This window comes from Salmo salar, chromosome ssa13 (genome assembly GCF_905237065.1).
Source record: "Salmo salar chromosome ssa13, Ssal_v3.1, whole genome shotgun sequence".
Lineage (NCBI taxonomy): Eukaryota > Metazoa > Chordata > Actinopteri > Salmoniformes > Salmonidae > Salmo > Salmo salar.
The window spans coordinates 99,320,750-99,335,905 of NC_059454.1; the positions used below are offsets into that span (position 1 = coordinate 99,320,750).

Genomic DNA, 15,156 nt, shown 5'->3' on the forward strand with positions numbered 1-15,156 from the left:
TATAGTGCTATAGTAGTTCTCCATGTTCTCTATAGAGGGTTCCTGCCAGAGCCTGTATAGTCACAGCTTAAAAGTGCAGTGTGCACCTATAGCACCGGAAATCTGTCCTTTCCCCAATCCTCAGAGAAGCAGAGGAAGAATGGCCTGCCACCCCTTCCTCCCTCACACAGCCATTACAAGACCCTGCCACCCTCCCTCACTCTCCCTCACACAGCCGTGATAAGGCCCTCTTACAAACGGAACTCACTGATTACCTCAGAGGAAGACCAGGACTGCGATATACTATAGTACGCTACTTACATAAGGGAATAGGGTGCCATCTAGGACGCAACCAAGGAGACCAGCGTTTAATTTAAGGCTAGCCATCACAGTAACACAAACTGCGCAGAGAAAGCTTCTTGACAAGGGAATGACACGAGTTACAAGGCAATAGTAAACTGCAGAGAGGTCAATCCCCCCAGATAACCATCTCTGTCTACTCTACATTGTTATGGTCATATTGTGACATCCATCAACGTTGAAGGTACGAGAGGTACAGTATACCGGTCACTGTTGCTTTCGTGGCACTTTTACTATCCTGTATAGAGGACTCAATGTCAATGCTGTCCTGTATTGGGACTGTTTCTTATCAGGATTTGACTCTTGAATAAATGGCTGCTAATCATAGCTTCAGGTCTAATACACAGTCAGAGAGGTACTGACCTAAATTACGCAGATAATTCAACCTTGCATTAAAACCGAGGAAGAGTCACACTAATTCAATAGATAGACACAACATTACATTCATGTGAGAGAGAAGAGAAAGACAGTGAAAGAGACAGACAGAGCTTACATTGGTAAATTACTGCATGAAACAAATTGGAAAGAGAGGGGAGGGAGAGAGGGGGAAGGAGAGAGGGGGAAGGGGAGAGGGGAGAGAGGATAGTTGTAAAAATTTGAAAAAAACACTGATAAATAATATATGCTATTTAGCAGACACTTTTATCCAAAGCGACTTACAATCATGCGTGCATACATTTTATGTATGGGTCTTCTCGGGAATTGAACCCACTATCCTTCTGTTGCAAGTGCCATGCTCTACCAACTGAGCTACCGATGATAAATAACAAGGTAATCAACTGAAATCCATTTTACCTCATTTCTACCAGCATATCATGTGTGCAAAAAAAAAAAAAAAAACTCTGGACCACCTTCACTACACACACAGACGCGCACAAAGCTCTCTGTTGCCCTCTATTTGGCAAATCTGACCATAAGTCTATCCTCCTGATTCCTGCTTATAAGCAAAAACTAAAACAGGAAGTACCAGTGACACACTCAATTTGGAAGTGGTCAGATGACGTGGATGCTAAGCTACAGGACTGTTTCGTTAGCACAGACTGGAATATGTTCCAAGATTCATCCGATGGCATTGAGGAGTTTAACACATCAGTCAACGGCTTCATTAATAAGTGCATCGATGATGTCTTCCCCACAGTGACGGTACGTACATATCCCAACCAGAAGCCATGGATTACAGGCAACATCTGCACTGAGTTAAAAGCTAGAGCTGCTGCTTTCAAGGAGCGGGACACCAATCTGGACATTTATAAGAAATCCCACTATGCCCTCCAACAAACCATCAAACATGATTAGCATGAATACAGGACCAAGATCGAATCCTACTACACCGGCTCTGATGCTTGTTGGATGTGGCAGGGCTTGCAAACTATCATGGATTACAAAGGAAAACCCAGCCGAGAGCTACCCAGTAAGCCTACCAGACAACCTAAATGCCTTCTATGCTCGCTTCGAGACAAGCAACACTGAACCATGCGTGAGAGCACCAGCTGTTCTGGACAACAGTATGATCAGGCTCTCCATAGCAGATGTGAGTAAAACCTTTAAACAGCTTAACATTCATAAGGCCGCAGGGCCAGATGGATTACCAGGACGCGTACTCAAAACATGCGTTGACCAGCTGGCAAGTGTCTTCAATGACATTTTCAATCTCTCCCTGACCCAGTCTGTAATACCTACATGTTTCAAGCAAACCACCATAGTCCCTATGCCCAAGAAAACCAAGGTAACCTTTCTAAATGACTACTGCCCCATAGCACTCACATCTGTAGCCATGAAATGCTTCAAAAGGCTGGTCATATCTGACATCAACACCATCATCCCAGAAACCCTGTACCCACTCCAATTTGCATACTGCCCCAACAGGTCCAGAGATGAAGCAATCGCACTCCACACTGCCCTTTCCCACCTGGACAAAAGGAACACCTAGGTGAGAATGATGTTCATTGACTACAGCTCAGCGTTCAAAACCATAGTGCTTTCCAAGCTCATCATTAAGCTAAGGACCCTGGAACTCCTCGCTCTGCAACTGGATCCTGGACTTCTTGACGGGCTGCCCCCAGGTATTGAGGTTAGGCAACAACACATCCGCCATGCTGACCCACAACATGGGAGCACCTCAGTCCCCTCCTGTACTCCCTGTACTCCCTGTTCACCCAACACCATCATTAAGTTTGCAGACAACACGACGGTGGTAGGCCTAATCACCAACGACGATGAGACTGCCTATAAGGAAGAGGTCAAAAACCTGCCAGTGTGGTGCCAGTACAACAACCTCTCCCTCACCATTGGCCAGACAAAGGAGCTGATCTGGACTACAGGAAATGGAGGGCGAACACGCCCCTATTCATATCGACAGGGCTGTAGTGGAGTGGGTCGAGAGTTTAAAATTCCTTGGTGTCCACATCACTAAGGTCCTATCATGGTCCAATCATACCAACACAGTCGTAAAGAGGTACGACAACGCATCTTCCCCCTCAGGAGAATGAAAAGATTTGCATGGGCCCTAAGATCCTCAAAATGTTCTACAGCTGCACCATTTAGAGCATCTTGACTGGCTGCATCACCACTTGGTATAGCAACTGCTCGGCATCCGACCGGAAGGTGCAACAGAGGGCAGTACCTCACTGGGGCCGAACTCCCTGCCTTCCAGGACCTCTATACCAGGCGTTGTCAGAGGAAGGGCTTAAAAATTGTCAAAGACTCCAGCCACCCAAGTAATAGACTGCTCTTACTGCTACCGCACGGCAAGTGGTACCAGAGTGCCATAAGACTGCTGAACAGCTAATCACAAGGCTACCCAGACTATTTACATTGACCCCCTTTATTATTCAATTTTTCATGCACTGACTCTCTTGCCCTGACTCTATGTACACTCACTAGACTTTACCCACACACTCACACACACTATTCTGACACTCCAACACACACATGCACACACATTAAATATGATCACTCTCACACAACACATGCATATTGACGCCACACACGCTCACACACTTCACACACGCTGATGCTACTTTATTTATTAATTATCCTGATTGCCTAGTTACTTTTACCACTACAGTACCTACATGTACATACTGTATTAACTCAATGACCTCAACTACCTGGTACCCCTGCAAATTGACTCTGTACTGGTACTCCTTGTATATAGCCTCATTATTGTTTTTATTGTGTTAATATTTCCTTTTTTATTTAGCGAATATTTTTCTTACCTTAACTCTGCATTGTTGGGAATGGGCTTGTAAGTAAGCATTTCACAGTAAAGTCTACACCTGTTGTATTCGGCGCATGAGACCAACAACATTTGATTTTGATTTGAAGAGGGAAAAAAAACAACAGTGAAGGGAAAGAGAAATAGAGAGGCAGGGGGAAGGAGAGAAAGGGTGATGTAAAATACGGAGAGAGGGAGAGCATCCCGACAAAACGCTTTGATTGAGGCAGAGCCGCAGTTCTTTTGTAAGCGCCAGTCCATATCAAGATAAACAGAATGACATAATCTCTCGTCCGTCATAACAACGGATGGTTTTCATTTTCTCCCTCTGAGCTTTCCTTTAAAAATGACAGCACTAACGGTGGTTTACTGTCGGCTAGTTGACTATCAGCGTCATTCAATCACATTGTGTAGAAGAGAACAGCTATTGCTGTCACGGTTGTTGTCGGTGAATGAGGACCAAAACGCAGCAGGTACGTGAATGCTCATCTTGATTTTTAATTACTCTCAAAAATGAACATACAAAATAACAAAACACGAAAAACGAACACTCGACAAATAAACAGTCTGGTAAGGCACAAGGCTATACACAGAATAATCACCCACAAATCACACACACAAACACACCCTAATATATGGGACTCTCAATCAAAGGCAGATAGACAACACCTGCCTTCAACTGAGAGTCCCAACCCCAATTAACCAAACATAGAAACACACACACCAGACTAACCATAGAATACAACCACATAGACCATCAACCAAAAACCCAGAAATACTAAATCAAACACCCTTTACACAAACACACCACCCCGAACCACATAAAACAAATACCCTCTGCCACGTCCTGACCAAACTACAAAAACAATTAACCTTATACTGGCCAGGACGTGACAATTGCAGGGAAATCTGGAGCTGCTGTTGAGGGAATTCAGTGTATTGGAGAGGTCTAGCTAGACAGAAACGGCAGTGCCTAGACTCTAGGCCCTAGAGAGAAAACCTAACCTGCCTAGCGGATTGCCTATAAGCGTTATGAATGGAATTTCTATACATGTAGAAACCCCAGGTCTTGCCATCAATGGTTAAACCTGGTTAAATATATAAATGTTAAATAAAGACTGGATATAAACTCTCATAAACTGAGTTTTTGAAATGTGCAGAAGATGATCAGACAAGGAGACCGGCCTATCCAGGTTCATCACTACTACTTCTACCAATAACTTAATGTTTAAACCTGGTCACTCAAATCGTTTTTGTACTCACAAGTTACAACCCCCTTCAGTATGGCCTTATTCATCATGTAGTGTAAAATGTTATACTGTAGTCTATGGCCATTTGGATTGATTAAGTGCAGCAGACAATTTTGATCCCTTCAACTAGTTTGATAAACTATGATTGTTTTTTGCCTTTTATTCTGTTTTGGCACAGGTCCAGTCGGTCACCTGCTGTTTTCATTTCCTCTTCTTATTATGTTGACAATCATGTTATTCCTAGTGACAAACTGTGGGGTTTTCATTTTATTCCACTAATAACGAATAGCAGAGCATCCCACAGTAAAGACCCTTTATTGGGTTTTGGATTGGATAACCTAAGTAACCGACTACAGTATACAGCAAACTGCAGATTGCAGCAATAAGGTATCCTGCCTTAAATCATTCAGTAGTTGCAGAATTTATTATAGTCCTAAATTATCGTAAGTGTCTCAATAATTATGTGTAGGTCTGCAGTGTATTAGACACGTTTAGTGTGCTGATAGTACAGTGTATGTGTGTGAGTTTGTGTGTGGGTGTGGGTGTGCTCCGTGTGCTGATAGTGCTTAGTGGATATCAACTGTACTAACCTCCCTGTGAAGATAGAGAGGTGTCTCTCTCTCTACCCTAGTGGTATGCAACAGACAGATGGTCCTGCTAAGAGGTGCACCATATGTTGATGCCTTGGACAGTCTGGCTAGCTGAGAACATAACACCACCTGAAGTTTAGCCCCACTTATGCCTGGTAAACATGAAACTTTCTTTCCATCTCTGCTGTGCATCGTAGTAAGTATAGTAGTTGATGTAACATTTTTACTATGGTAGGCTAATCCCCTAAAATGCTGGGTCAGCTCCAAACACACTCTAAATTGTGAAAACTATTTATCATAAAAAAGTAGAGTGAACGTCATAAAGGACATGAGAGATGAATGGATTTTATTGTACTAGAGGCCACTGTACCTTTTCTGAGATGGAGTAAAAGTTTTCCTTTGTGTAACTCCAGCGTGAGAGTGTGATCATCTTGTCCCTCTGTGTGTATCAAGGTCCCAGAGTTCTGCAGGGTTTTGAACTTCAAAGAGATGGTGTCTTTGGCTGTTTGACTTGGTGTTGGGTTAGGGCTGAACCTGTAGAGCAAGCAGCTGCTGCCGTCAAACCTTGCCACGTCAGACTCTGCAAACAACACATTTACAAGTAAAGATTATACTGTAGAGAATAGTAGTACTGTACAACAAACACATTCACAAGTAAAGATTATACTGTAGAGCATAGTAGTACAACCAACACAATTACAAGTAAAGATTATACAGTAGAGTATGGTAGTACAATCCAACACAGCAAACGTTACATTTAATTGTTTCCATTTTAGCAGTTGCTCTTATCTAGAGCGACTTACAGTATTGGGTCCATACATTTTCATTGTGGTCCCCCTTAGGAATCAAACCCCCAACACTGGCATTGCAAGCGCCATTCTCTACCAACTGAGCTATAAGGGACTACATTACGATCCTGTGATAGTAGAAATTAAAATCACAACCCTCATCTTCAGCAGGAAAACAAATGCATACATTCTATTCAGAAACCCAGTGGGAAACACTTGTTGAAATAACATCAGCTGTAATGCTAGTTGTAATGAGCCAATTTCAACCAGATTTGACCACTGGGATACTGAAGAGAATAGTAGAGACGTTATTCACACTCAAATTGGCGACCACTCATTGCGTTCAGTGTTTTTATTAGCAATTAGATGTGCATTATAGGCTCCAGTGTGTGCTGGTTGAGTGAGATTTAGAGCCGAAGCTAATTTCTCCTTACTTAACTGCCTCTAATGAGGCAGGGTAGCCTTGGTCCGTCACACATCAAACCACTTCAATCACTAGATCAGTCTTTTTCATGATTATGATTGAAGAGTTGTGATTAAAGACTAAAGAAGACTTTAATGTGAGAGTACTGACACCTTTTATCTTATGCTTTTACCTTATTGATATTGTTTGCAATGCATTGTAAGTTGAATATGACATACTTCAACATATGTCATTTTGGGTTTACAGGCCTACTTCCCTGGCATTTACTTTTCATGGTGAGAAATTACATTGTTAAAATGATAATTACAGAATAATAATAACTATAGCACAGGTAGCATTCACTGAGGGTTAAAACAAAAACGTTTCAGAATGCTGTTCCATAGTCAAAAGCCAGATAATTAAGTATAAACAAACCGTGGGCAATAATATTTTAAGAGTAAGACTGTCTGCTCTTACGTATAATCATTCAAAACACAATATAAAATATCAAAACACATCCACTCTGTCCTCGCTCATCCTCAACTTAATACATCTCCTCCCAATAGTGCTGCATACAAAAAGAACACAAAACTATTCATATATTTGTTTAATATACATCATAAATCACCACTCTACAATGGTGGACTGATTAAAAAACAAACAATCCAGGGACAGGTTGTTGGACTGAGGGAGAAACAGAGCCACAGTGTGAGACATAACAGATATGGATGTCTGTGTGAGACATGTTCGCTGTAAACAGAAATGACAACAGTGATGAAAAAGAAAATAAATGGATCTTTTGCATATTGTTTGTTGGCTCATCCACAGAAAAGAGCATGCAGTTAGTACACCTACAGTCATTATCTAGCATTGTTTAATACTGGAAATTTGCAACAACGTCAATACAACCAGATTAGAGTATTCTCATTGTAATAATGCAAGGATGGAAAACTTTGATGTGGGTGGGAGCCATGAAAAATCTGAACTCATCATGAGGGGCCGCAGTGGCTGATGAGGGGCCGCAGTCAGAGCCGGCCCTAGCCTTTTAGGGGCCCTAAGTATTGTTTTGGTTTGTTTTAGAGTTTATTTCCTGCTAATTATTCCTGCTTATTTCCTTTGCCCCAGTCTGAGGTCCTGAGCGCTCTGGAGCAGGTTTTCATCAAGGGTCTCTTTGCTCTGCTCTGTTCGTCTTTCCCTCGATTCTGACTAGTCTCCCAGTCCCTGCCGGTGAAAAACACCTCCACATCATGATGCTGCCACCATCGTGCTACAGCGTAGGGACGATGCCAGGTTTCCTCCAGATGTGACGCTTGGCATTCAGGGCAAATCTTGTTTCCCATTTTCTGAGAGTCCTTTAGGTGCCTATTGGCAAACTCCAAGTAGGCTGTAAAGTACCTTTTACTGAGGAGTGGCTTCTATCTGGCCACTCTACAATAAAGGCCTGATTGGTGTAGTGCTGCAGAGATGGTTATCCTTCTGGAAGGTTCTCTCGTCTCCACAGAGGAACCCTGGAGCTCTGTCAGAGTGACCATTGGGTTCTTGGTCACAACCCTAATGCCTTCCATTCCCCCAGATTGCTCAGTTTGGACGAGCGGACAGCTCTAGGAAGAGTCTTGGTGGTTCCAAACTTCTTCCATTTAAGAATGATGGAGGTCACTGTGTTCTTGGGGACCTTAAATGCTGCAGAAATGTTTTGGTACCCTTACCCAGATCTGTGGTTAGACACAATTCTGTTTCGTAGCTATCTGGACAATTCCTTCAACCTCATGGTTTGGTTTTTGCTCTGACATTCACTGTCAACTGTGGGACCTTATAGAGACAGGTGTGTCCCTTTCCAAATCATGTCCAATCAATTGAATTTACCACAGGTGGACTCCACAATCAAGTTGTAGAAACATCTGAAGGATGATCAGTGGAAACAGGATGCACCTAAGCTACATTTTTGAGTCTCATAGTGTACAAAAGGCTGTGAAGTATTTGTAGTTAATCATATCAGAGCTGTAGCTACGCCCGGCTGTTACGGACAGCAGCTCCTCTTCTCCACTTGAGCAGAGAACCCTTTCCATTATTTATGTACGGGACTAGAGTTTTTTTGTTATTAGTGGTTATACCTAGCCAGGCCCTCTGTTGATGGAGCGGCTAAACACCCCTAGACATCTCGTATCATGTCTGTTAGGTCTGGGTAAGATATGTATGTAAGAGATAAGTCAGAGTTAAGATAGTAAAGTTAAGTATTGAGACATTCTTAGGAGTGAATTAACATAGTGAATTCAGGGGTGGTAGTACAAAAGTCTGAAGTATGTGTAGGTAATCATTTCAATAATGTTAGTTCATCATATCAGAGCTGGAGCTCCGCCCACCAGTGAAGTGGAGCAGAGCATACTGTGCGATCTCCAGCTCAGAGAAGGTCAGCTCGTGAGTAGTCAAGTGAGATAAAGTTCCAGCCATCCTTGTGTTTTCCCACCAGTTAGCTTTCATTGTGTTAGCCATGTTAGTACATATTTCATATCTGGTCTGAAGATGCACTCTGTGAAGATAATGTCATATTTATGGTTATGCTAATTAGTAGTTTCAACTGCGAGCTAGCTATTGTGATCTGGCTAGCTCTGTTTTGGTTATTATATCATTAACCCTATATTGGTATAGGATAATGTCCCCCAGTGCGTTGCCATATCTCGGACTCACCAATAAAAATAAAAGATTAGGATGGGCAAAAGAACACAGAAACTGGACAGACATATGGCTTTTTCTTTGCAACTCTGACTAGAAGACCAGCTTCCCGTAGTCGCCTCTTCACTGTTGACGTTGAGACTGGTGTTTTGTGGGTACTATTTAATTAAGCTGCCAGTTGAGGACTTGTGAGGCGTCCGTTTCTCAAACTAGACACTAATGTACTTGTCCTCTTGCTCAGTTGTGCACCGGGGCCTCCCACTCCTCTTTCTATTCTGGTTAGAGCCAATTTGTGCTGTTCTGTGAAGGGAGTGGTACACGCCGTTGTACGAGATCTTCAGTTTCTTGGCAATTTCTCGCATGGAATAGCCTTCATTTCTCAGAACAAGAATAGACTGATGAGTTTCAGAAGAAAGTTCTTTGTTTCTGGCATTTTAAGCCTGTAATCAAACCCACAAAGGCTGATGCTCCAGATACTCAACTAGTCTAAAGAAGGCCAGTTTTATTGCTTCTTTAATCAGAACAACCGTTTTCAGCTGTGCTAACATAATTGCAAAAGGGATTTCTAATGATCAATTAGCCTTTTAAAATGATAAAATTGGATTAGCTAACACAACATGCCATTAGAACACATGAGTGATGGTTGCTGATAATGGTCATCTGTACCCCTATGTAGATATTCCATTTTAAAAAATCTGACGTTTCCAGCTACAATAGCCATTTTCAACATTAGCAATGTCGACACAATTTCTGATCAATTTTATGTTACTTTAATGGACAAAAAAGTAGTTTTTCTTTAAAAAAAACAAGGACATTTCTAAGTGACCCCAAACTTTTGAACGGTAGTGTACATACCCCAACCAGAAGCCAACATCCACACTGAGCTAAAGGGTAGAGCTGCCGCTTTCAAAAAGCGTACCCGATTTAAACTGGTTACTACTCTTGCCCAGAAACGAGAATATACATATAATTAGATGATTTGGATAGAAAACACTCTAAAGTTTCTAAAACTGTTTGAATGGTGTCTGTGAGTATAACAGAACTCATATGGCAGGCCAAAACCTGAGAAGATTTCATACAGGAAGTGCCCTGTCTGACAATTTGTTCTCCTTCTGTGGGACCTCTATCGAAAATACAGCCTCTCTGCTGTAACGTGACATTTTCTAAGGCTTCCATTGGCTCTCAGAAGGTGCCAGAAAGTGTAATGGGGTGTCTGCAGTCTCTGGGCGAAGTACAGCAGCTCTGTTTGTGAGTGATCAGGCTAGGAACAGTGACACTGGAGATGCGCGTTCATGAGAATTCTCTATTTTTTTTATTTCAGCCTTTGAATGAATACAACATCGCCCGGTTGGAATATTATCGCTATTTTACGAGAAAAATAGCATAAAAATTGATTTTAAACAGCGTTTGACATGCTTCGAAGTACAGTAATGGAATATTTAGAAATGTTTTGTCACGAAATGCGCTCGCGCGTCACCCTTCGGATACTGACCTGAACGCACGAACAAAACGGAGGTATTTGAATATAACTATGGATTATTTGGAACCAAAACAACATTTGTTGTTGAAGTAGAAGTCCTGGGAGTGCATTCTGACTACAGCTCAGCGTTCAACACCATAGTGCCCTCAAAGCTTATCACTAACCTAAGGACCCTGGAACTAAACATCTCCCTCTGCAGCTGGATCCTGGACTTCCTGACGGCCCGCTCCCTGGTGGTAAGGGTAGGTAACAACACATCCGCCAATCTGATCCTTAACACGGTGGCCACTTAGGGGTGCGTGCTCTGTCCCCTCCTGTACTCCCTGTTCACTCATGACTACACGGCCAGGCATGAATCCAACACCATCATTAAGTTTGCCAACGACACAACAGTGGTAGGCCTGATCACCGACAACGACGAGACATCCCACAGGGAGAACATCAGAGACCGGCCGTGTGGTGCCAGGACAACAAACACTCCCTCAATGTGATCAAAACAAAGGAGATGTTTGTGGACAACAGGAAAAGGAGGACTGAGCACACCCCCATTCTCATCGACTGGGCGGTAGTGGAGCAGGTTGAGAGCATCCTGACTGGTTGCATCAGTGCCTGGTATGGCAACTGCTCGGCCTCCGACCGCAAGGAACTACAGAGGGTAGTGTGTATGGCCCAGTACATCACTGGGGCCAAGCATCCTGCCATCCAGGACCTCTATACCAGGCGGTGTCAGAGGAAGGCCCTAGAAATTGTAAAAACAAAAATGTTCTCTCTGCTACTGTATGGCAAGTGGTACCGGAGCGCCAAGTCTAGGTCCAAGAAGCTTCTAAACAGCTTCTACCCCCAAGCCATAAGACTCCTGAACAGGACAGGGACAATTTGCCTTGCCCCTCCCCCCTTTACACCGCTGCTACTCTCTGTTATTATCTATGCATAGTCACTTTAATAACTCTAGCTAAATATACATATTACCTCAATTACCTCGACTAACCGGTGCCCCCAAACACTGAATCTGTACCGGTGCCCCCTGTTTATAGCATCGCTATTGTTATTTTACTGCTGCTCTTTAATTATTTGTTACTTTTATTTCTTATTCTTAAAATATATATATATACACACATATACGCACACACACACACTCAGAAAAAATAGAAACGAACTCTCACTGTCAACAGCGTTTATTTTCATGCAAATGTAACGTGTAAATATTTGTATGAACATAACAAGATTTAACAACTGAGACATGAACTGATCAAGTTCCAAAGACATGTGACTAACAGAAATTGAATAATGTGTCCCTGAACAAAGGGGGGGTCAACATCAAAAGTAACAGTCAGTATCTGGTGTGGCCTCCAGCTGCATTAAGTACTGCAGTGCATCTCCTCCTCATGGACTGCACCAGATTTGCCAGTTCTTGCTGTGAGATGTTACCCCACTCTTCCACCAACCTGAGTCTCACAGTACTGTAACCAGCCACTACCCAAACGCGCTACTTTTTTTCAGCCAGAGCCTGCAAAGCCACGATTCAGCTTTTTGCTGCCTTCTGAGAGCCCATTGGAGCCGTAGGAAGTGTCACGTAACAGCAGAGATCCTTTGTTTTGACTAGAGATGACAAAGAAGGCCAAGAAATGGTCAGACAGAGTACTTCCTGTACAGAATCTTCTCAGGTTTTGACCTGCCATTTGAGTTCTGTTATACTCACAGACACCATTCAAACAGTTTTAGAAACTTTGGAGTGTTTTCTATCCAAAGCCAATAATTATATGCATATTCTAGTTACTGGGCAGGAGTAGTAACCAGATTAAATCGGGTACGTTTTTTATCCAGCTGTGAAAATACTGCCCCCTAGCCATAACAGGTTAACGAGAGTCTTGTCTTTAAAATGCTGTAAAATAGTCATATGTTTGAGAAATTGAAGTAATAGCATTTCTAAGGTATTTGAAAATCGCGCCACTGGATTACACTGGCTGTTGCGTAGGTGGGACGAATTCGTCCCGCCTAGCCCAGAGAGGTTAAGCAGCGATTCACTACTGCTCCTATCCTCATCCATCCGGACCCAACTTGTCAGTTTTTGGTGGAGGTTGATGCTTCTGACGTGGGAGTAGGGGCTGTTCTTTCCCAGCGATCCATCCAGGACCAAAAGCTTCTTCCCTGTGCCTTCATGTTCCATCGTCTCAATTCTGCGGAAAGGAACAATGATGTTGGAAACCGGGAACTCCTAGCTGTGAAGATGGCTCTGGATGAGTGGAGACACTGGCAGGAAGGGGCGGAACATCCATTCCTGGTATGGACGGTTCATAAAAATGTAGAATACCTTTGTACTGCCAAGCCTCTCAACCCAAGGCAAGCTCGTTGGGCTCTGTTATTTACCAGGTTCAATTTCACCATCTCCTACCAACCAGGGTCAAAGAACGTGAAGCCGGGCTCTCTATCCCGTTTGTACAGTTCCACTGCCACTCCCTCTGAATCTGAGACCATCCTCTCTGCCTCTTGTTTGGCGGCTTCTGTTTGGGGAATTGAGGCTCTGGTTCGCAGGGCACAGTGTTCCCAGTCGGACCCTGGAGGGAGAGCCCCCACTCTTTCCAGAGCAAGAAGTGGAGGTCAACATACCATCAGAAGAGATGTTCGTCCGCCGATGTCGGCCTACCTGGAGAAGAGCTTGGGCGGTTCTTCTCAAGATCACCTCCAGGTATCGTTGACAAGCGGAACACCACCGGACTTTGGCTCCTCGCTATTGGGTCAGGTAGAGGGTAGGGTTGTCCACTCGGGACCTACCCCTCCGGGTAGGTCCTTTTCCCATTTCTAGAGTCATTAGTCCCACTGCTGTCCATCTGTTGTTGCCCCGTACCCTCCGTGTTCACCCCACTTTTCATGTGTCCAGGATTAAGCCCTTGTCTCACAGTCAGCTGTCTTCTGTTTCTAGGCCTATCCCTCCCCCCGGGTCATCGATGGCCAGCCAGCGTATACGGTGAGACGCGTCCTGAGGGTTCGACCACGGGGCAGGGGTTTCCAGTACCTGGTTGACTGGGTTATGGCCCAGAGGAGAGGTGCTGGGTTCCTGCTAAAGACATCCTGGACCCAGTCCTCATCGCCGATTTTCACCGCCAGCACCCCGGTCAGCCTGGTATGCACCCAGGTAGGATGCCAGGTGGTGCCCCTAGGGGGGGTTACTGTCACGCCCTGATCTGTTTCACCTGTCCTTGTGATTGTCTCCACCCCCTCCAGGTGTCGCTTATTTTCCCCAGTGTATTTATCCCTGTGTTTCCTGTCTCTCTGTGTCAGTTCGTCTTGTCTTTTTCAAGTCAACCAGCGTGTTTTTCCCGTGCTCCTGATTTGCTATTTTCTGTTTTGCTAGTCCTCCCGGTTTTGACACTTGCCTGTTTTCTGGACTCCGTACCCGCCTGCCTGCCCTGACCTCGAGCCTACCTGCCACTCCGTATCTCCTTTTTGGAACTAATAAATATCAAATACTCAAACCATCTTCCTGCCGTGTCTGCATCTGGGTCTGGCCCTGAGCCCTCATAAACATTTCTACAAATCACTTTCCACTTTGTCATAATGGGGTATTGTGTGTAGATTAAATGAAGAAAAAAAAAACTTCATCAATCAACTTTAGAATAAGGCTGTAACGTAACAAAATGTGGAAAAAGTCAAGAGGTCTGAATACTGAATGCATTATATATACTGTATATAGGGGGAAATTGATCTGCAGGACTACAGGGAGTTGCCCATATCTGTTAACCTGTTAGGGCTAGGGGCAGTATTTACACGGCCGGATAAAAAACGTACCCGATTTAATCTGGTTATTACTACTGCCAAGAAACTAGAATATGCATATAATTATTGGCTTTGGATAGAAAACACCCTAAAGTTTCTAAAACTGTTTGAATGGTGTCTGTGAGTATAACAGAACTCATATGGCAGGCAAAAACCTGAGAAGATTCTGTACAGGAAGTGCCCTCTCTGACCATTCCTTGGGCTTCTTGACTCTTTTTATTGAAAACTTAGGATCTTTGCTGTAACGTGACACTTCCTACGGCTCCCATAGGCTCTCAGAACCCGGGAAAAAGATGAATGATGTCGAGGCAGCCCCTGGCTGAAAAACATTAGCGCCTTTGGTAAGTGGTCTATCAGAGGACAATGAGACTGAGGCGCGTGCATGAGGCGACCCCATGTTTTTATTTTCTCTCTCTTTGTACTTAAACACAGATTCCCGGTCGGAATATTATCGCTTTTTTACGAGAAAAATGGCATAAAAATTGATTTTAAACAGCGGTTGACATGCTTCGAAGTACGGTAATGGAATATTTAGATTTTTTTTGTCACGAAACGCGTCGGGCGCGTCACCCTTCTTTACCCTTTCGGATAGTGTCTTGAACGCACGAACAAAACGCCGCTATTTGGATATAACTATGGATTATG

General features: G+C 43.6%; 1 protein-coding gene across 2 annotated transcripts in view; it reads right to left on the minus strand.

Moving 5' to 3' along the window:
* The window catches only part of cntnap3 (contactin associated protein family member 3), a 186,863-nt gene that overhangs the window by 96,458 nt on the left and 75,249 nt on the right, over nt 1–15,156 (minus strand). For both annotated transcript variants that reach the window (XM_045692517.1, XM_045692516.1), the window contains exon 5: nt 5,767–5,976. In XM_045692517.1, the coding sequence (XP_045548473.1) occupies nt 5,767–5,976 (210 nt within the window). The remainder of the gene's footprint in view (nt 1–5,766; nt 5,977–15,156) is intronic.